General features: G+C 41.0%; 2 protein-coding genes and 1 long non-coding RNA gene across 16 annotated transcripts; 2 read left to right on the forward strand and 1 right to left on the reverse strand.

Annotated features, from left to right (window-relative positions):
• Positions 1-133: 133 nt before the first annotated feature.
• Positions 134-5116, forward strand: LOC146766804 (uncharacterized). The gene is made up of 2 exons (XR_014957131.1): positions 134-1317; positions 1574-5116. It is a non-coding gene; the product is annotated as an uncharacterized LOC146766804 (long non-coding RNA).
• Positions 2556-5313, reverse strand: METTL18 (methyltransferase 18, RPL3 N3(tau)-histidine). 6 transcript variants are annotated; one of them, XM_085586829.1, is made up of 3 exons: positions 5134-5313; positions 4904-5055; positions 2556-4820 (listed from the first exon to the last, which is right to left on the reverse strand). In XM_085586829.1, exon 3 carries the CDS (start codon positions 4695-4697, stop codon positions 3645-3647), a length of 1053 nt encoding a protein of 350 aa, XP_085442955.1. In that variant the 5' UTR covers positions 4698-4820; positions 4904-5055; positions 5134-5313; the 3' UTR covers positions 2556-3644. The 6 variants fall into 6 exon arrangements, with proteins under 6 accessions (XP_085442955.1, XP_085442956.1, XP_021401481.3 ...); XM_085586830.1 differs by having other exon boundaries at positions 2556-4823; XM_021545806.3 differs by lacking the exon at positions 4904-5055 and having other exon boundaries at positions 5214-5313.
• A 199-nt stretch (positions 5314-5512) lies between these two features.
• On the forward strand, positions 5513-21835 carry FIRRM (FIGNL1 interacting regulator of recombination and mitosis). Of its 9 annotated transcripts, none has more exons than XM_085586815.1 (24): positions 5513-5636; positions 6158-6197; positions 6897-6985; positions 8238-8365; positions 8895-9028; positions 9974-10136; positions 10472-10556; positions 11086-11224; positions 11678-11758; positions 12083-12147; positions 13443-13591; positions 14175-14283; positions 14844-15030; positions 15373-15455; positions 15823-15874; positions 16151-16240; positions 16678-16863; positions 17525-17647; positions 18544-18639; positions 19065-19178; positions 19556-19660; positions 19970-20050; positions 20732-20845; positions 21133-21835. In XM_085586815.1, the coding sequence occupies exons 4-24, from the start codon at positions 8281-8283 to the stop codon at positions 21316-21318; spliced, it is 2427 nt and encodes an 808-aa protein (XP_085442941.1). In that variant the 5' UTR covers positions 5513-5636; positions 6158-6197; positions 6897-6985; positions 8238-8280; the 3' UTR covers positions 21319-21835. The 9 variants fall into 9 exon arrangements, with proteins under 9 accessions (XP_085442941.1, XP_085442942.1, XP_077641382.2 ...); XM_085586816.1 differs by having other exon boundaries at positions 8238-8361; positions 8891-9028; XM_077785256.2 differs by having other exon boundaries at positions 8257-8365.
• Positions 21836-21955: the final 120 nt, after the last annotated feature.

A 21955-nucleotide genomic window follows, 5' to 3' on the forward strand; every position in this document is an offset into this window, starting at 1 on the left:
TGTTGCCTTTTGTTTGTTGTGAAATGACATGCTATAATTTTCACTTTTCTTGTTTCACGACAGTTTTCATTTCATTCAATTGTGGATTTATTGACTCGCTGTCTTGAAGGCTTGCTGACTTCCAGAGGTATCTCTATATATTCTCTATATATTCTCAATATATTCTTCCCTTTTCTGTGGTTCCTACTGCACTTACCCAGCAGTATCTGGTAGTATAGGGAAGCCTTTTCTTTTCAGCATGCAAGTGACTAACAGTACAAAACAGGAAATGTGAGAGACTTTAGGCCAGTTTCTATCACCAAAAATCCTGCTGTTACTCCCTTCTTACAGTTGTGATCCATCTTTCTGTGGCTTTGTTTTGGTTGGGTGGGGAGGAATTTTCTGTTCTCATCCTCAAACCTTTCACTCTACTCCTCACCCGAAGAGTTCCAGGGGTCTCTATCCCAATAATGTCCTCAGAGCAGAATCTCCTGAACCTGGTGCTCCAGGTCTCTTGGTTGTCACCAGATTCCCCCTGCTTGCAGCCTTGATTTTCCCCTCCAGCAGCCTTGCCTGCTCTTGCATCTCTCTTTGTGCTTCTCTTGGAGTTCCTGTGCAGTGGTTATCTGGCTGCACTTCAGATACAGTGGTAATGACTGCAGGATTGCTTTTACTTAACAAAATTTTGATTTCAGAGCCTGTGTGCCTAATAACCAAGAATAGCACACAAGTCAGTAACCTGCAAATAGGGCACTTCCCAGTTCCATTATCATGGGCTTTTTCCCCCCTAAGCTTTAGTAAAATAACTGTAGCTGCCAGTACACAAACCTGAGTTTTAAATAGCCTCATTTCCCAAAACTGGCAAATAGTCTTCAAATGGAAGTCATCAGTTAGGGATAACAGTGTTAAAACAAACAAGCCTTTCAATTTAGTTTCCTGAGGTATTTAATGAGTGATTTTAATCTTTGTCTCCACAATACTTACAGGAAAGACATCATTTACACGGGACCTGTTACTGTAATGACATGTTCAAAATGTGAGGGGAGAAAAATGCTGATGATTTGGAGTCGGCTGATTAAAATTGAGTTACCAGCTGAACTCTACCTTTTATTTCTTCACAGAAGAAAGATTTTAATGTATCATTAAAAAAAAAAATACTTTGAGGGACCTCCCAATTCAGTTATTTTTTTAGTGCAGTGTCATTTGGGGCAATTTAATTTCCTTGGTCATTAAGTAATACATATAAGTGTTACATATGAGTGAAAAGTTTATTTTTTTCTTTTCTAGTTTGTGAAGAGGAAGAGGACACCGGTCACTAGGGTGGTGAGGATTTCTCAGGTAGAGCAAACCTTAATGGTAGATGAGGGAAATTAGTATTATTTGACATTGAAACATCAGGAACCTACAAAACTAAGTGCCGAATTCTGCTTCCTCTCAGTATGTACCTGCTGAATTTTAAGAACAGAACTCATCTAGAATATGGAAATCCCAATGCTAGTTATGCTGATTTTACCTGAGAAAAAGCATCCTTCATTTTCTAACCAGATTCTGAAATTGGAAGCTAATACCCTGTGTGGGGTTGTTTGTTTTGCAGGTGCACGATCACGGTAAGATTGTGGCTCTGCCATTCTTCCCTCAAAGTCCTAAGAGTTCTGGTTCTGTGTTTCCAAAAAAACAGCTGTGTTTGAGCTGAAGTGAGTGAAGGCACAATAATTAAACCAAAGATGGTGAGTTTGATAATGGAATATTATCAAGAGGACATACTATAGTAGAATATTTTAAGTACCTTCATTTATTCATCCAAAATGACATGAGATTCTTGTTTCTAATCATATTCTTTGTCATAGAGGTCAACATTTCTTACTACTTGAGGTATAGTTCTCTGGAACTGCACTAGACTAGCAGGTGTAGAACAACCTATTCAGTGCAAGCCATGATTTATCTTAGGATTGAGTTTGAAAAATGACAGATGGTAACCCATTTGTTTCCAGTGTCTCTGCTTTGACAGAAAAAAAATAGAGCTGTTAACAGTACCTTCTTGATTTGCTAAAGCTAAAACTTTTTTTGTTCCTCAGTCTGTAATCAGCAGTTCTCATCACTAAGTTTCAGTTGGTGCAGAAGAATTCCAAAGCACCATGGCACACATGGCAAAACTGGCTTTTTTCCTCACTCTCCTATCCTATGAGAGGCTAAATTCAGTAGTTTCCAAAGCATCAGTTTAAAATACTCTGAAACGGTAGTGAAGGCTCTTCTGTGAAGTACAGGAAATCCTTTACAACTCTATCTTAATAGCAGCAGGTTCAAAATGGGAACCTTGGGATTGATTTTCAGCACCTTCACTGATGGAAACTTGATGGCATAATTCAAGTGATTTAGATCACTGCTGTGCTAAGTTTCCATCCCCTCAGACTATTTCCTTCTGCTCTACACTGAATATCCTTGCAAACAGTTTACAGCAGTGGTCACTGTCTCCAAGTTTATATTTCTGCAGGGGCACCTGATAAAGCAGTGCACGGTGACAACAGCTGTGTAATAGCTATCTGTCTGGTTTTGGCCAGGGTAAAACATGCCGTGGATTTCCTTTTTTTTTTTTTTTTTTTTTTTTTGTTTGAATTGCTGGTAACAGCAAGCGCTCAAAACCAGATTTTGTAGTTCTTTGGGAGTTTGTCTCCAGTGATTTCTTCAGCAACATCACTGTCTTCAGCTTACAAAAGTGCCTTGTACTGCAGGCTTTTCTGAGTGCTTTCTGTCCTGCCAAACTGCTGTGAAAGGATTGAAGAGGTGTGGATGTTCAGTAGTACCCCCAGCAAGTTTAGAAAACAGGGCAGTTAACTAATGGAAAAATCTTGTTAAAACAGTACAGTAATCTATTCAACTCCTGTAATAGTATATTTTATCTCTTTCCAATTGTCTCCTAAACCTCAGTTCTATCATCCTCCAGTATTTCATTTGTAGGCTTGTTGGTTGCTAGAAGGAGTTTATCTTGTGTAGAATATTCTTTCAAGTCAGCTTCTAAACCAGCACGGCTTTTTCTAATTCCTTGCTGAAATTTTCTTAGCCTATGACAGAACCTGAATGTGAAAATTTACATACCACGGTGGTTAATATTGTTACACTCTTTAAAGGGCTTGAATACATCATGTGTGCATTACACATGGAAATATTATGTGGATTTCTGAGATCTCCACGAGTGATAAATACAATCACATCCCCCTCTGCTGGCAAAGCAGCAGAGCTCAGAGCTGTGTGGTCCCTGCCTGAATCTGGCTGCAGTTAGGCTGCCCAAACCTTGAGTGCAAACTCACCATCTCTTGCACGAATTTTGGATGCTACATTTATCTCATTTAGCCACAATGTGTCATGTCTGTCATTCCTGTAACGTACAGTTCTGGTGCTGACCAAGAATGTGAAAGCCTGGCTGGAGACAATGACTTGCTTAATCTTTGTATATAAATTAATGATCATAAACAGATGCTGCTTTAAGTGCAAAGTCAACACCAAAAAAGTCCCTCACTTCTAGTCAGACACCAGAATTTGTCAAACACTTCAACAACCACCATCCTTAATTTGTTAAAGCAGAATAAGAGAGGAAAAAGCAAAGAGACATGAGGATTAAACCATTTAAAACATTTTTGAGCTATTTTTGGTAGATCAGTAGTTTAATTTTAACAGGAATTTTTAAAGGCAATTTCCATAATGCATCGCTGCAGACCCTGATCAATTGTTTTAACCATACTGGTTTTAAACACGTTTTTGTCTTCTATGAATTTCTCAAAGAGATAAATACCACCACCAACTCCAAAATAATGCACTTTGCTTGCCAAATACACACGGCCATTTCTATGCAGGAGCTGAGCCAGTGTATCATGCAAAGCACTGTAGTAGTCAGGATTATAGATGGTCTCAGAAGTGAGAATTATATCGTACTTCAAACAGGGTTTGTTGCTGTTTAACAGGAGCTGGCTGACTTGAGACCACTCTCCAGAAAAAAATCTGCATTTGTTGAGCACATCAGGTGAGCCCTCTGCTTTCCTGGGCCTCTTTGAAGGAGGCTTGCTGGCTTTTCTGTCCTTCCCACTGCCCATCCTCCTGCCTTCACTGATACAGTTGGCCACCACATTAGGCAAGGTTATTTCATCAATCACTGTGCTGTTGTAGTCCTGAAAATGGACTCTGGCAGCTTCACCTTGTAAAGCAACAATTCCCAACAATCCAGCTCCACAGCCAAGATCCAATACAGTCTTGTTGGTAAATTCTATTTCAGCCTCAGAAAAGTAGTCCATGAGATCAAAGGTGCATTCCCAGATTTTCAGCCCTCCTTCATAGACTCCAGGGATGAGATCAGAGTGAGAAGAAACACTTTTGGACACGATGCCTTCGCTGTCAGCATCACCTGAACATGTCCTTTCCACTACAGACAGCTTTACGTAAGACAGGTCCAATACTGTTTCCATGACTTTATTTTCCAATACTTTGTTGAGATCTTGGGGAATGCTGTGCTCCTTGGCAGCTTTCACACAGAGGTTTTTCTTCCAAGCTGCCTCATCCTGGTGCTTAGCAGCAGCCAGCTTCGGGCTGGCCTTTGCTGCGAGATCGGCAGTTCCCCTGCTCTTTTCCCTGAGTTCCTGCTTGTGTTCTGGAGAGCACAGCACTAAAACCTGAGCATCTGCCTCACTATGCTCATTTTCATCAACATCGAAATTAAATCGAAAATCCATTTTCAGGAATAAGTTTTCTAAAAGCTTAATTCATTACAGCCAAGCTTTTATGTAGGTACTGTTGCAGGACAGAGTATTTCGCTGGTGCAATATCAGATGTCTTGCCAAGAGCCAGGTGAATTGCTGCTGGAAATAAGAGTAAATAGTTTCATGTATCATTAATATCGGCACACACCGTCTAATTGTACCATCCTGATTTTCATTACCAGGCTCCCCCGGAAAGTCGTAGAGTCTCCCTCTCTGGAAATATTCCAAATCCACCTGGACACGTCGCTGTGTTACCAGCTCTGGGGGATGCTGCCTTGGCAGGAGGGTTGGACCCGATCATCTCCAGAGCTCCCTTCCAACCCGAACTATTCTGTAATTTTAAAAAAACGCTCTCTAACCACTTAAGTTTATTAAAACACAGCGTCACAGCTGACCCCATCCCACCTACCAGACAAGGGAATCCGGACAGCTGCCAACCCCGCTAAAACCCGCATCTCCGACTCGGCGTTTCAAGGGGCGCAGACTCACCGCGCGGAGCGGCCGCGCAGGCCGGCGAGGGGCTCCGGGAGCCTTTCCCGTGCCGCCTTCCCTGCCCCGTGCCCGCCCGTGCCTTCACCCGCGGGGCCGCCTCACCCGCGGAGCCGCTTCACCCGCGGAGCCGCTTCACCCGCGGGCGCCGCTTCACCCGCGGGCGCCGCTTCACCCGCGGGCGCCGCTTCACCCGCGGGGCCGCTTCACCCGCGGGGCCGCTTCCGCTTCCTGGGCGCGGGGCGTTGTGGGAGCGCGGGCGCCGCTCCCGCCGCGGGCGCCGCTCCCGCCGCCGGCCCGCGCCGAGGGAGCGCGGCCGCCGCCATGTCGCGGGCGGACCCCGCGCTGCTCCTGCGGGAGCTGCACGGCTGGGACGGGGAGCTGTGCCGCCGGCAGCTGCCCGCCGTGCTGCCCCGGCTCCTGATATCCTTCCCAGCAGGGCACAGCGCTGGCTGTGGGAAAGGCGCGGCAGCGGTGTTGGAGGGGGGTGTGTGCATCCTTCGGAGTTCCACGGTTCGGCCAGGTTGTGTGAGGGAGAGCGGTGGGACCTTTGTGAGGGGTCGGGTGCAGCCTTTCCCTGGAACAAAAGGCTCCTAGAATCTAGAACATCGCGTGCGGTTCATTTAGCGCTGTGGATAACTGCCCGAACGCACCTCTCACCTGCCCCCTCAAAAACAAACCCAACCCCCTAAAAAAACCCCAACCACACAACACCGGGAAAAAAACTGCAAAAAAACAACCTTCAAGACTTACTCTCTAATACATTTTGGAAATGCTTTGTTGATCCTGTGGGTACTCTAGGCTGTCAGCCCGCGTTGGTTGTGGAGCATCCACACCAATTTCATAGGAACGTGACATAGTGATAGAAGTCGCTGTGGCTTCTGCAGGTTCTTTGAAGTTAGCCTTTACAGCAGAACAAGTTTGATTTTCTTTAACGTTTTTACTCAATGTATGAAAAGTCTGAGGACTGGACTGAGCATATTCGTAAGTAATGGCTAAGAAGTGCCTCTTCCTGTGGAGCCCTGTATTGCAATTGCATTAAAATCACTGCAGTGTTCGAAATACTTCTGCTACAACTTTTCAGTCTTCAGCTATCCTGCTGGACCTTGCACACTCCACTAAGTTCACATTGAATACGCTTAATAAATGCCCCTATAGGCACTCTGCATCTAAGGCTGCTTTTTCCTTTCTGCTAATTCTGATCTTTTAAGTGCACAAGAGAAGGGTGTTTTTCATCTGGTGTTTAATTGTCTTTTTGGCTGTTATCTTCCGGGTGACAAAGCTGATAGTTAAAAGAAAATTAGGCTAGTATGTAACTGTTTACGAGTGTTGCTAAAACTGTTACATTGCGTATCATGTTGCATTATAAAAAGTTCTACTATTTGCAGTTTGGAATGTGGCAAATGCTGGATCTGTAGGCTGGCAGTTGTGCTCAGCCTTCAGCTAAGTTTAGTCAGGTGTGCTGCTATTTTTGATGGGTTTTTGTATGTTGGAGCTATTACAGATAGTTGATTTTTCAGATAATGTATGTGTGTTTTCATGCATTTTGGATAAGGCAAGTGCTCTGTTGCCTCTCTCAAAATCAAGTGCCTGATTTGTTTTTGCTGCCTGCAGATCTTTATTTCCTTGGCAGGTTGCTGTATATTTTTGTGAATTACACATTATAAATGTTTTTCTTTGCAGGTATTTTGAAGATCTTGACTGAAATGTTTTTGCCGCATATCAGCCTCGAAGATGTAGAACAAGTTTTTTACTCAAAAGTATTACCTAAGGTAGGACAGCTTCAGTTAATTGTGGAATTGTCTGTCAGTCCAATGTTAGAACCTGCTTAGATTGCAGTGGTTCTTCTTTTGAGGTTGCACAATATCTATGGGATATAAAAATTGAAATTGAAATTTACTCGTTAAGAGTTTTCAATGTTGCGTTGAATTGTTTCTGTGATTGTTCTTTACAGTAGGGAGGGAATCAAATATGCAATGTTCTGCTTTCTATATTCAGCAATAGACTTGGGTTTTATTTCTTTCTGAGAAGATTGGACTTTTTATAAGATGACCAAGGTGGAGAATTTTTAAGCGAGGGAGCTTCTCAGGACAAGTAAACTGAAGAGCTCAACACTCCCATATCATGAATGAATGTTGTGAAATTTGTGAATTAATATAGTGAATAGACTTTTAGACCACACTGACCTCACACATGCTTTCTTTTTTGATTAAATGATGGAGAATTTTGTGCCATAGGTGTGTTAAAATCAGTCCTTGCATTTTAAGTGAAGTAAAACGGTGACAAATTACAGATTTAAGTTTCAAGCCTCAGCTTGTCCATTTTAAAAAGCCAGTAAAAACGGCCAGTTGATATTCCTGTTATTTTATCTCAAGTAACAAATTTTTGGAGATTACAAGAAAATTGTCTCATAATAGGCACATCCTGCACATGCCTCACTGTCTTTGCAGTCTCAACAGTAACATTCATCAGATATCCAAAAACCTCAACTAAAGTAGAAATAGATGTTGTTTGCACATCACATTTTTTTAAATGTATTCAAGATGTTAATAATCATTCTCAACAAACCAATTATTTTTTCTGAGACAAAAGGAATCTTTTTAAATTATGTGGCTTTAAGTATTTAAGTAGAATAATATATTTAATATATAATATTAAATAATATATAACATTATTATATATTATATATGAAATATATTATGCATTAATAATATGTTTCAAGCAAATTAGCTGCAAAACTTGTTTTAGCAACAGATCTTAGAAAAAGTAACTATAAAAAGCTACAATATCTTCTGTTTATTATGTATATATATATATATATATATATATATAATAAGTGTTTTTTGCTTCTTGTTATATCATGTTTTATGAATTAAATGAATGACATGAGATGCTGGAAATGAATGAAATGCTGGAAAGTATTTTCTCCTGTGAGTTCTCTCTGTGCCTCCATGCCAAGGCAGCAAGCAGGTGTAGAATGTTGTTATTATTTGCACATGTACCTTTGTAAGTAAAATGTTTCAGTTTTGTTGTGTTCTTCCAGACTCTACAGTTCTTTGATAACTTGATGTGTGAATTATCCAGCAAGGCCAAAGGACTGACCAGCCAGAGTACTGAGTTATGCAGTACTGTAAGGAATCTGCTACAGGCAAGTCCCATCACACAAGCTGTCAAAATAATGTTTACATCACTCTTTGCTTTTACCTAAACTACTAAAGGTTTTTAGAATGTTTTTTTGCCAGCTACTGGTGGTTAAAATGGAATTTAAACTTCCTTTGCAGTTGAAGTTCAGTTGACATTTTGTGAATGATTTGATTACATTTAGTATGTGATGCTAGTAATAATTTAAAAAAATCATCTCAGATTCTACTCCAAGTCCCTCCTGCAGATGGAATGTGACTCCCCAGGTGAACCTGGCACTTGTTTATACATATGTCACTTCTTTCTGAATTTTAACATTTTTGTAAATTGAGAACAATAATGAAAGAAATAAGAAGTTTTCATAGAGGGTATGGTATCAGAGAAAAGCTCTGGAGCTTCGTTCATCTTTCACAAACTACTTATTTATGCAAATAGCAGTGAACTTTAAATGTAGTGAAAATCGAGGTGTATTTCAGCTAAGAAAAGGTGCTTTTGGAGGTATTGCAGGAGTGTGTGATGTTCAGTTTTCGTCTCAGGCAGTGGTGCAGCTGCTGGAGACGCTGACAGGCTGCGTGCGCTACATGTGCTCGGTGCAGGAGCTGTCCCTGCAGAGCATCTGCTCCCTCCCCTCCTCCGTCCTCTGCGTGGTGAAGAGCACCTTCACACACTGCAAGGTAGGGCTCTGCTGGGAGCACACAAATCCTTCTGCTCCTTGGCTTTTGGGATACACTTTAGAAGAAGATCTTATTTTGAAATTATACTGTTGTCGAAGTATTATTGTTTTAATTTTAGTTGTTAAGTCATTTTCAGAGTGCACTCAGTGCACAAGTACAAAGATGATTTCAGCTCTCTGCCCAGCAATCTGACCTGCTAGTGAGAGGCTCAGACTGGAATATTTCCATCCTTTTCATCAGTGTTAACTAAACATTCTGCTCAGGTGCAGAGTGCTCTGAGGGATCTGTGCAGTCCTGATGGCTACAGTATTTACATAGCTACAAATGGCAAGTTCCAGAGTGGATTGAAAGCTGAGATTAGCAGGTTTATGTTGCTTACAGTGAGCAGTGTGTATCAGTTTCAGATATGGACTGATCTGGATTTTCAGATGCAACAGTAATTCCCTCTAATCATTGAAAATAAAACAAGATTATCATAAGGACACACTAAGTTTTGGTTGCCTTTAATTTTCACTTTTAATATTTCTTTTTTTATGGGAACATTTACAACAGTTTTCCATGTCAAGACTCAAACTCAAGTGCCATATCTTTATCTAGTAATTCTAATATAAAAGTATTGGGAAGTCTTTGGAATACTGCTTTCTTTGCTACTGACATTGTCCTGTTTGGTTCAGAAATATGATCTCAGGTTCATACATGGAGGCCTGATCAAAAGCTCCCTAAACTCACAAGAGCCAGGCAGACTCCATTAGTTTCCCATGAGCTGCAGGTGAACACATTTTATATTGAGTGCGCAGGGGATGTGTATTGAGTTAAAGTAGGTACATCTGTGTCTTATTCTTCTTCTCCAGAGGATTGTATGGCAAAGCTCTTGGTGTTTTCTGCATGTGAAGAATCAAGCTGTGAGTCCTTAGCTCTTTTACAAAACTCTCCTCCCCATTTCAGGACAGTGAATCTGTGTACAATGGGCACCTGCACTTAATTTCTGACCTCCTACAATCCATGTTCAAGGAAACTTACTCCCTTCAGAAACAGCTGATGGAACTGGTTGATCTGATTTCCTTAGACTCTGCTTCCACTGAAGATGACATCACATGTATGGTGTCAGGTATACATGAATTTGATACTTTTTTAGTCTTGCTCAGTCTTTTTCCTATGGAGAGTATGTTCAAAATTTTAAAACAGGTTTCTGAGTGTGCTCAGTTCCTGCTGCTCTGGCCAGCTTTTTCAGAAGGCAGCATTTTGAACTTGAAATATTTCCATTTTTCTCTTGAAGCTTCCTCTGTGGAAATGTGTAGATTTGTAGGATAAGGGTAGCACCTGAAAACTGAGCCATTTTCCTAATTCATGTCAATGTTCTGGTATTCTCTCAGTATTCTCTTGGGATTGATGTGAACTCAAAAATCTGATTTAACTCTGTTGCTCCTGCTGTTATTTCCTTAGTAATCCACACTGTGCTGGAGATCTGCTCTGTCATTTCCAATATGGACCACGCTCTTCATGCCAATACGTGGAAGTTCATAATCAAGTATGTAGCTAAACTCTTTGGGTTTTATTGTGGTGTAGTTTTAAATAATGAATGTCTCAATTGCTTTGTGCTCAGAGTTTCTAACAAAATTAAAATGTGAGAGTTCAATATAGCTATTTAGGAAGGAAATTTAGAAATTTAGCTTAGAGGTAATATTCAAGTACTGCCAGTGAAAGTAGGTAGGAATTGGTATGAAAAGTAATAGAAACTTTCTGTATTACAATGCAGAAGAAAATTTGCAACACTGTTGTCTGAGTGAGGAGCATTAAGAGGCCTGACCTGCAGCTCTGTAGATGTTTTTGGTTTGAGTTGGCTGTCTCATACTTCTATCCTGCCTCTCCCTTGGGTTTCAGTCATGGCCATGGAGAGGGTTGTTCTCTCTGAGTTTCTGCTTTCAGTGTTCATAGGTATTGCACCAATCACTGCTGTACAAAAGGCTAAATAGAAGAATTAGTTATTTGGATTTGTAAGAGCTCATTGCATGATCGCTTCTGACAATTAAATACCTGGTTATATTCATGTCTTTCAGGCAAAGCCTGAAGCATCACTCCCTGCTGCAGTGCCACCTAAAGCACAGTGACATCCTCAGTGGCCTGTGCAAGGACATTCTTCTTTCTTTTGACTCCTGCTTGCAGCTGGCTGAGCAAATGAAGGTGTCAGAAATACAGGTGAGTTAAAAAGCTCCCAAAACTGCCAGTGAACTTGAGGAGGAGAAATTCTTTGTGCTGTATTATTGCTTGGAGTATTTGGTTTGAGTTTTTTGGGGTTTTCTTTATTTCATGTGGTAGACGGAATACCTTTGAAACCACGTGAAAATGAGGCCCGCAGCTTAGTGTAGATTGAGGATGTTTTAGTGAGACACGTAAGTTTTCATTGTACTATGTGAGAATGTTTTTTTTTTATTTTTTAAACTGACAATATCCCCAAGGTTGGGCAAATCCTTAATATTGCTCTGAAAGTGCTGAAGCGTATATACTGAATGTTTTTTAAGTTTTCCTCCCTTGGCTTTAGAGTCTGTAGAGAATCAAATGTGAAACAGGTTTTGAACACTGTTAGCAGTCCAACTTTCTAGTTTACTGTATTACTCTATATTAACCTTTAGAACTGCTTCTTTTGGACAGGAGGGCACTGACTTCAGACTGTTCCAGAAGACAGTGAAACTGTGCAGGTTCTTTGCTAACTCCCTTGTACACTACACCAAGGTAGGTTTTAATTCTTCAGTGCTGTGTTAGTATTAAATTTAAGTCTCTGGTCTGTAGATGGAATCATTTTGTACTGTGTAATATCTTAGTGATTTACAGCTTTCCCATATGGGCAGTATAATTAACATCCATGCATAACTTGCTTTAGTTCTTCCACTCACAAGCCTGTGCAGGGTTACTGCTGGGATTTCCCAGAAAAATAAACCAGAACAGGTTGTTTCATGCAGTGGCACTGAATTAAAATGTAGGAGATGTGCAGTAATTAATGTAATTAATCATGGGTTTTATTTTAAAAGTATCACTCAAAATTGATGGCTTTTGCAGGAATTTCTTGCCTTCCTGACTGATTCCTGTTCTCAGTTACATCAGCTCTTTCTTCAGATACACAGGTATGTGAAGTACAAATAATTTATTGATAGTATCTTAATAACATTCCAAAATTACATTCTTAAATGACAAATATTTTTAGATGTAAAAATGCACTTCTCATTCCAGAGTTGTTGCCATTTTTTTTCATGTACAGAAAGCCGAAAATATTTTTAATAAATTAAATGGTTTAGTGTTTTATAGTTCCCTTAACCCCATTCTTGATAAATACTGGGCATGCTCCATAATGACAAACCATTAACTTCATTACAACTATTTATACAAGATTTATTAACAAGTTATGTGTAGGATATGCAGAAAAAAGCCTCTACAACTAAATGTAGGTGTCAGCAGTGCCTTTTGACAGATTGTTTCTAGTTTAAGACAAAGTTTGGACAAACTTGTCCTGGAGAAAGAGGGGATTAGAAACAGTGTCTTGAAATTTTTCATAACTTTACTATTGTGTTAATAATCTTGTGGAATCTCACAGAAGCATTCTGGTTTTCCTTGAAGCAGATGCTCTTAAAATGTTACAGACTTTATACTAATAATTGTTTATTCTGTGAAATCAGAGGGCTGATTTCAGCCCTTTGTTGGAATTCAAATCAGCTTCTGTGGTGAGATGTGCACCTGAGTTCACTTTATGTTCCACTGCAAGATTGGGTGAATATTTTTTTATGAGTTTCTTCTTCTAAGTTTACTCCCCTTGTAGGTTTTTCCCAAGTGCAGGGTTGTAAACTTTTATGCACTCAGAGCAGGATTTTTGAGTAGGAAAGTAGCATTTTTACAGTTCACTTTATAAGCTGCAAGTCTAGAAGATTTTCATTTCATGATCTCTTGCTTTATTCTCATATTGGTTCTTTTTTTCTTTTACTGCCCAAGGTGTTTTTTTCCTCTTCAGAGAAGCTGTGATACCCTTTTAGGGTCATGTGTTTAATTAGTGCTGTGATATTTATTGCTGTAAAATCGTGTATAAAGGCGTTTTCTTGGCTTTTCCCTTTCACTTGACTCTTTGTGATCTGGTATGTTTCTTCAGAGAAATGTTACGTATTTTACACACATTTTCTGTGAGCTTGTAAGGCTTTTTTTAAATGTTTAGTAAAATACTGGATTATGATGCTTATTTTAAAGGCTGGATGCAGAGTTGTAACTCTTGGGCTATAACAGATTCTAAAATGGGGCGTCTTTTCTGTCTTTTATTTCACAGGAACAAGGAAATAATGATTTTTACCTGTTTGTAGTTCTTTTGGAGAAAAGTAGTATTTCTGAAAATGCTACTGAGAATATTTAACTTCTTTTTTTTTCCATTCCCCCTCAGCAAATTTCCTCCCAGTCTTTATGCGCCAGAGATCCTGGAAGATCATCAGGATGAAATATCCCAGGTTTTTCTAGTGGCTCTGGACCCTCTCATCACCCAGCTCCTTCCCTTTAGTCCTTTTGTGGAACAAGTGTTAAGTGAAAATTTAGGTGGGTTGAAAGTGCAACTCCCAGTACTGTCTGAGGGATCAGCATTGACATTCTGACTTTCTGGACCATAATATTCTGTACTCACTCACTTGTCTCTGGTTCTTTAGTAAGTGCTGTGATAGAGCTGATGGCCTGCTAACTTGGATAGATTTTATAACAGATAGCTTATGTTGTTGCTGAATTAATATTTTCCAAAGTACTCATAACAACTGCACTGTTAATCTGGTTAGCAGAAATCCTGTCAATTCTGCTCTTTTTGCATAATTTCAATCCACATTTGCTACAAATTCTGCCACAAATTCCAAAGTAGGATGGATTTTTTTTTTTTTTTGCTGTTCCATTGGTAGGGGAAGACAGCTTTTTTTTTTCCATAAAGTAAATATTTTCTGTGAAAAGTAGCATGCTTGGGAAAATATCAGCTTTTTGTTTCGACAAGCTCTTCTCCTTGATTTCTGCCCTGACAAACATCTCACAATTCTGAGGTAGCTCATCAATTTGTCTCTACACTTGCTTAAAAGCCAGTTTACACACAGTAAATATATCCAGGCAACTTACTTCACATCTGAACCCCAAATTTCTACAGATCTCCCTCCTGAGCAGCAACTGCCCCAATGTCTCCTCCTGCTTACCATAATGGACAAGCTGTCCTCGCAGCCAGAAGAAGTGCAAACTCTCTGGAACACAGGAAAAAGGTACTAAAAAGGTTTTTGTTGTAGCTCTTCACCACAGCAGTCGTTCCATACAGGCAAACAAAGGGGCTCAGCTGCTGGAGCTTCCTTTGCAACTGAACTTGGAAAATTGTCACTATAGATTTCCATCCTTATGCCAAGACTAACAGGATCTGATGTTCGTTGCCTCAGGAGTGAAGGATACAGAGACAGAGATGTCTTTGTTTTTTCAGGGAAGGAGTGGTATTTAGAGTACTTGTAGGGTAGGAATAAAGCTCTGAATGTAATTTGTTGATACTTTGTTGAGACTAAGTTAAAGTCTCACACTTCTATGCCTGAACTCTCTAATAATCACCTGAATTGGTAAAAGAGGAAGGCAGTCAGGAACATAGATCTGGTGTAAAACCACTGAAATTACTGCTATCTTTTCTGGCTGAAGACAGTTTGTAATACCAATGCTGCTTGCAGAATTTGGGACTTACATGTCTTTAACCACGCTGTTCTCTTTTTTGTTGTGTTTTTTTGTTTTGTTGTTGTTTTTTTTTTGTTTTTTTTTGTTTTTTGTTTTTTTTTTTTCCTTGCAGCCTGTCTTTGTTTTCAGCTCTTTTCCTCAGTTTCCAGCAGTGTTGTGGGGAGCTTTCTCTCCCTGTCTGTTTGCCACAGGTGGTCAGTACTGGACAGCCAGCAGTTCCCATCACCCTCTATCACTATGTCTGTGTCCACCTGTGCTCCTTCATTGCTTCCACACCCCCATCACACTTCCCTCAGCTGGTAAGATTTGGTTTTGCTTATCAATTCTTCTGCTGTTGTGATGTATAGGTGCTACTTAAAAAGAATGGGTTCTTTCTAATGATGTGGCTCTGAAAAGATGCTCAGAGAGAACCATCTCAGCAACAGTTTTGTAGAAATCAGCTGTGACACAGTTGCATGGCTCAAATTCAGTTACACAACAAATGTCACTTTTGGGAAAGGGAGAAGAAAGTTCTTGAGGACCTCAGTGGTCTTGGCAATTTTTATTCTTTTTCAGAGTAGGGAAGGTCAGGTTGTTATAAAGGTTTAGTGCTTTCTTTTCTGTGGTATTCAAGTTGTGTTAATTTTCCCATTTCTCCTCAGGAGCGTGCCCTGCTGGATGCTGTGCTGGGTTCCAGTATGATCACGTCTCTGCTAGCAATGGACTCATGGTGCTTCCTTGCCCGGTAAGATGCTCCTGGTACAAGTCAAGCAGGTTTTCCACAGATCCAGTTCATTCTGTTGTTTTACATAATCTGCAGTTTGCTTGAGAGAGATTTTTGTAAGACAGAACTGGATTGTTTTCAGATACAGAACATATTTTGAAAATTAGGAGTAGAATTGGCATAGTCATTTTTATGTTCTTGCAAGCAAGAGGAGCATTTCTCTTTAAAAAATGATTTTTGAAATGGCTGTCTCAAGTAAATTGTGTCTCTGCAAATCAAGTTTAAATATGTTAGAGGAAATGGCAATTTCTCAGACCAAATTTATGATATTTAGTCTGTAGAAGAATAGTAAGTACAGATTCACAAGCTGCTCTCTCTCATGTTTCAGGTATGGAACAGCTGAACTGTGTGCTCACCACGTTAATGTGATTGCTCACTTGGTAAGAATCCAGTGATGTTTTCAGTTTGGCACCAGTTTTAATCTGAGTGATACCAGCAAAGATTAAATGGAGATTTGAATTCTTCAATTTGGCTTAGTAATTAGCAGAAGCAGTACAGTGAAAATATGAACCAATATGCCCTGCTTATTTTATTTACAGGGTTACTGCTGTGATCCCACATAGCAACTCCCAGAATATCCTATACAGAATTTGTTTGCTCAGTGGTGATTTCTCCCTCAATGTAGTGAGGTGCATTTCTCTTTTACCCTACTGCAGGTAAAGGCTTGGCCCAGTGACTGCTGCCAGGTCCCTGCCCTGGGTGTGCTGCTGAGGCGAATGCTGTTCCTGATGGCTCCAGAGCATCAGGCAAGTACAGCATACTTTTGACAAAGTATGAAAACAGCACATCTCCCCAGATTGGCTGAAACTGTGTCCTGTGATTGCATCTGTGACATCTATGAGTGTTCTCCTAACATCAGGTGTCAAGAGGAGTGTCCTGTCCTGTCAGTGCCTCTCAGTGTACCCTGGAGGGGCTGAAGCCCTCACTTCTACTCGCTAGGGCCATTGCTTCAAGCAGCTAAAAGAATCAGTTGCTTAATCATACTGATATCCTGTATGTGACAAGGGAGGTGGCAGTTTCTAAACGTTTTTCATATAAAAAGATGGATTTTATTTAAATACTTCGCACAGATTTTTTCACATAATTAATCTGAAGCAAACCAGCAGCACATTTTAGATTCTCATCTTCCAGGCTATCTAATTGTTTTCTGATCTGTTTAGATTCTATTACCTTTTGCTTCCAGGTGGAATTTGCTCATGAGTTTCCTCCTGAAGAGGTGGAGAACTTGGCAGTGTGGCAGCACGTGTCCCTCAGAGCCCTGAACCCTGACCTTAGGGCACAAGTGGCATCTCAGCTGTGCTCGGCAGGGCTCGCGCGGTGCCAGCAGTGGCTGAGCAGCAGCCGTGCCCTGGGAGGGCTCCCACCTGTGGTAAGGAGATCTGCTTCTCTCTGGAAAAATGAGTAAACTCCAGTTTTTCATACTACAAGGGTTCTGTTGCCATCACCTCAGTTCTATTATTCAGTCTGTTGCACAGCTTTTTTCCATGCCCAGCTGGCATATGCATAAGCAAGAACTCAATTTTAATGTTTTCTTTTATGCAGCACCTTAGGACCTCTACTGTCCTAGAGGAGATTCTGTTATTCTCTAGTGATTCTAGTTGTTTGCTCTCTGGCTGAGCAGATGTATTTTTCTTCAGGATTTATGCTGTGCCTTGGCATACAATTCCCCTTCAGTTTTAAAGTCCTGGCTAGTTTTATGCATCATCAAATCTGAAAGATGCTCACTGGTCTCTTTGAGGGAATATGAGAAACCAGAGGTTTCCACATGAAGTGTCTGCTGCCAGACTTCTCCTACCAGTGCAGCAAATGACCTGCAGCGTGTGTGAAACTCACAGGAGTAATAGATGGTTTCCCAGCTCTGGAATCTGTATTGGCTGCTCTCCTGCTGGATTAACTGTTCTGTACAGCTGAGGCAGCTCATTGGGCTTCTTGCCACCTTGTATCATGTTAGATGTTTCTTTTCAGCCTGCGGTTTTGGGTTGGTTTACATGTAATGTGTTTTGGTTGGTCTTACACATATTTCCTCCTAGAACACTGCCCTTTCTGTCCTGCTGGCTGCCTGCAATTCTGCTGATGCCACTCTGGAGGCAGAATTTAAGACATCTATCTTGGAAGTGCTCAGTCAGTTCTGGTCTTTTCTCCAGGTTAAGCAGGTAAGAGAGTTTGCTGCTCCAGCAGTGGAAGCATGTCTTGGAGAGGCTGCTGCTGTTTCCTCAGGTTGTTGTTACTCATTTGTTTGATTTGGACTGGATTGTTTAAGTAAAGCACAGTGTACCAGTGCTGCCCATCTGATCTCAGCTGGTTTATCTGTAGGCAAGGCATGAGCTCTAGGAAGCTTGAGTTTGAATTTCCTGAATGTTACATATATGGTTCCTTGTTACTCCATCTGTTACTCAATGTCTCATTCAGACTTGCTCAAGGAGAAGCCTGAAATACCTGATTTTGCTTCATACCAGTTACGAATTTGATGTATTTTAAATATTCATCAGAATATGACCAAAACTCAGGGTGATTTGATTAGAGCACAGCCCAGCACATAAAGGGCCAGTCACCCTCCTCCCAAGGTGGTCAGGCAGTGTCCTTGTGATCATGTACCTGTTCATGGCTGCAGGAAGGAAAAAAAGGATTGTCAGGGTTTTCATGCTCCAGATTAAAAAAGAACTTTTGATGGTGGGAGTGAAGAGCCAACAATGTACCACTTCAGAGGTCTTTTCAAACCGTAGCCATTTTGTGAAGACATTTGGCAACTGGAAATGAAAATAAATAGTTCAGATAACCTTTGGGTGCTTATTTTAGTAAGTGGTGGAAGGAGAGGAGGGTTAAGAAATGTTCTTCAAAAAATCAAAGAAAATGGTCTCATAAAATATGGCTACCTAGAAATACTGACATGATTATTTCAATATTTTCTTTGCTGCTTACAATGCAGTGTTTTGCATGTGTGAAATCAGACTAACAATTTTGGAATGCTCCTGTAACTTGACATTCTCTCCTAAGCAGTTATTCCAAGAGCAAAAATGGAATATTACTGATATCTTGTCCTCTCTTCAAGGTCTCAGATGATCCATGTCTCCAGAAGACACTGTGTTTATTGCTTCACCTTTTGGAATTTTTCATCCAAGCATTAGATGCTCAACTGATGACCCAGGTAAAAAAAAAATTCTAAAACCCCCAACACCATCTTACGAATAATTCACTACATGAAAATCAAATTCTTTGTGATTTGTTGAAATCTTAAATGAGTTATTTCATTGTCCGGCCTGCTCTTAACAAGGAAATAATTTTTCTTGATTACTTTCCTGGCCTTTAAATCGAGCACATGGCATTTTGGTTAACACTGCTTTGAAGAATCCCTTTCCTCTGTAAGATAATTGAGATATAAGGGAGTATGATAGAGATCATGCTCATTTCTTTCTAACATGTACCTGCAGCTTTGTCCTGGCCAGTTCTATTGGAGGTGCAGCATACCTCCTTCAGGAGTCTAAACTCCATGTGTTTGGATTTAAAGATGAGCTGCAGAGTTTTCCCCTGCAGTCTGTCTGATGGGGCTTTGATGGGATTTGTCTCCTGCAGGTCTTTGCACTGCAGTCAGCCCTGCTCCAGCTGCATGCCCCGGATCACTGCCGCCTAGCCATGGTGCATTTTCTGTCTTCCATGGGAAAGGTGTTTATTCCACAAGAAGCACAGGTAAATGGAATTGTGGCCTTAGTGAAATTGCCTCGTTTTTTGATAAAAAGACTTATATACATTAATTAGATACAGGAATGCCAGGATAGTTAATAATTAATTAATGGTCTGCAACAGGTTTATTTGCCATCAAGATGTGCTGAGGGCATGCAAGATGCTTGGAGGTTCAAATGCCAGTCCTTTCTCACTGGTGAGAAGTAACAAGAAGTGAAAATAGAATGTCACCTCCCTCACAGTGGTTCTTTAGCCAGACAGGGCAGTAGCACTCTTGCATTTCCCAAACCTGTTCCTCAGAGCAAGTCTTTAATAATAAATCATGATGGTGAGATAAGCACAACTAACTCTTGGGAACTGATGGCTGTTTCTTCCTGTTGCAGAGGCAGGTTGTGCCCCAGCTGTCCTGTCTGTTTGCCTCTCTGCTGGCTGACCAGACCTGGCTGATTCACCAGCACGCACTGGAAGCATTCACACATTTTGCAGAGGTGAGCAGAGCACAACCCTGGGTGCAGGCATTTGGTTCTGTTAACTTCTGTTATACACAAATTCTCCTGTCTCAAATGTTTGCTGCTCCTCACTGCACAATCTGGATCTGAGTTACAGCTGTTGCACACTGAAAGTGCTGAAGGCTGGTGCAGTTGGAAGAGATTTCAGGAGCCACAAGTGAAGAAGGATTGAGCACTGGTTGCTTAGTGTGGTTGCTGGAGGGTAGGGACACCTAGGGAAAATAGAAACATCTGTTTTCTTCCCTTGTTAGCATGAATGTACTGAACAACCAATAACATTTTTGATAGGAAACAAGACATGAAGATGTTGTTCCTTGGTGCCTTAATTCTGAAGAAGCTAAGAACAAAGTTGTTAATTTTCTGGCTAAGGTATGTATATTGTTTAACCATTTTACTACTGTCTTAGTTGATGCTGTACATCTGCTATCAGCAATACACAGCATGTGTCTACACTTGCATTATCTGCATGACCATTAAGTAACTTTAAAATAAACTGTCTGGTTGAACTTCTCTACTTGCTTTAATCTAAGAATTAGCAACTGCCATTCCTATGCACACTGGTCCTCAAGTACTGTCAACTTAAAAACAAAGCATTTATCATCCTTCACCAAAAAGATTAAATTGCACTGTTGTTTTCTAAGGAAGTCACCTATTAAAAAGACAGGATTTGATAATCTGGTTTGATTTCCTTCCCCATTTCTCTTGGATCAGTTTCTAAAATCTAAACAAACATGTATGAAACATCTTGGTGCCTTTTGCATATTAGGAGAAATCTTCTTAGGGCAGGTGGCTGTAGGAGGCAGGGCTCTCTGGTTGAGCAGCTTTTGGCAAGTAGATAATTTACAGAAGAACTGGTCTCTGCTAGTGGTGCTAACCCAAAGTTGTAGATAACCTCAATCCTTCATCAGAATAGTGTGTGAGAAATAATATTCTTTGAACTGCACATAATAATCCCTCCCTCTTTCCTTTTTTTCTGGCCTATGAATTGTGCCTATGAAGGTTGGTAATGCTACCTGGGTTTAGTTACCTCTCCTGGGGCTTTCTCCCTAGACAAGGCAGGTGGAAGAGACAAGAGAAGCACGAACAGAACGCCTGAAGCAAGAAAGGATTACCTGGAGTGCACAGGTTTTGAAAGTGGATGGAGAATTGGAGTCAACAGGAGAGGTATGTGTGTTTCTTTAAACTGTTAATTTCTGTCAATTTTTGGGAGTCTCTGAGAAGGCTGAGCTGGTCTTGCTGCCCTCCATGTTCTAAGAAGAAAGGTCTCATGCACTCCTGGCCCTTTGTATGATATTTTAATGGTCTGTAGTGCCTGCCAGGCAGCAAGAACCCTCACAGGACAAGGGACTCTTGCAGCTCTTCTCCACCTAAGGGGTTTCTTGTATTTGGATGAAGACTGATCCCTCAAATACAGTATTAAATTGATGTTTCATGTTTGCTTAAATCTACAGCCTGTGGCCAAAAGAGCCTGTCACCCCCCCTCTGAGGAGCAGTACAAGGCAGCAGTGGGCACGATGGAGGGAGCAGTGGAGGCTGTGAAGCTGCTGCTCCAGAAAGGTTCCCCTCCAGGCTGGCTTGCAGTGAAGCTGGAGGCTCTGCACACAGCCATAGCCACCCTCAGGGACAGCTTGTGGTAGGTGCTCCACAGGGCTTGGGGACAATGACCCAGCTCAGCTCCCTGGCAGGAGGGAAGAGGTGCCTTTGTGCCAGGAGTGCTGCAGAAGAAAGAGCTGTGACATGGGCAGTGCTCTGCAGTACTGCTGGCTCTTGGTTGTGTGCCAGGATGGACTGAGGGGTGCAGTGCCAGCCTCTCCTGCACAGCCTGATGGGTTTGAGTGGACACTGCTCAGATCAGAGCTGTGGGTTTGTACACTGCTTGTTCTTTTACTGCGTGGAGATAAACATTCCATGACATTGTATTCTGAATACTGAGAGGTTTGCATCTGTTGTAAGCAGGGACCTTGTTCCTGTCACGTGCAGGTACTCCATGCTGCGGTGATCCTTTAAAAATAATCTTTATTGGTCACAGTTAAGAGCAGAAAGAACATGATGCTTAAGCAGTTTGTGGTTGTTCACTGTATGGTTCCTAGCAACTCTTGTGCCATCCATTGACAGAACTATACAAACAAAAATAAATAAGTTGAATAAACTGTACATTCATCTTAAAATCATCTCTTAGCTGAAAAGTTAAAAGGAGCCATTTCTAAGGGCTTTATTTTTCTGGGAAAGGAAAAAAAAAAAAAACAAACAAGAAAACCAAAGGAAAAAGGCACA

Source organism: Lonchura striata, chromosome 8 (genome assembly GCF_050655825.1).
Source record: "Lonchura striata isolate lonStrDom1 chromosome 8, ASM5065582v1, whole genome shotgun sequence".
Classification (NCBI taxonomy): domain Eukaryota; kingdom Metazoa; phylum Chordata; class Aves; order Passeriformes; family Estrildidae; genus Lonchura; species Lonchura striata.

What these genes read in the sequence shown, in the direction of transcription:
- FIRRM (XM_085586809.1), top strand. Translation starts at nt 5,538, where the DNA reads ATGTCGCGGGCGGACCCCGCGCTGCTCCTGCGGGAGCTGCACGGCTGG. An exon ending in GAGTTCCACGGTTCGGCCAG is followed by an intron (nt 5,737 to 6,896) that starts GTTGTGTGAGGG and finishes TTTTCTTTGCAG; the next exon opens with GTATTTTGAAGATCTTGACT. An exon ending in TCATGGTGCTTCCTTGCCCG is followed by an intron (nt 15,456 to 15,822) that starts GTAAGATGCTCC and finishes CTCATGTTTCAG; the next exon opens with GTATGGAACAGCTGAACTGT.
- METTL18 (XM_021545806.3), bottom strand. Translation starts at nt 4,697, where the DNA reads ATGGATTTTCGATTTAATTTCGATGTTGATGAAAATGAGCATAGTGAG.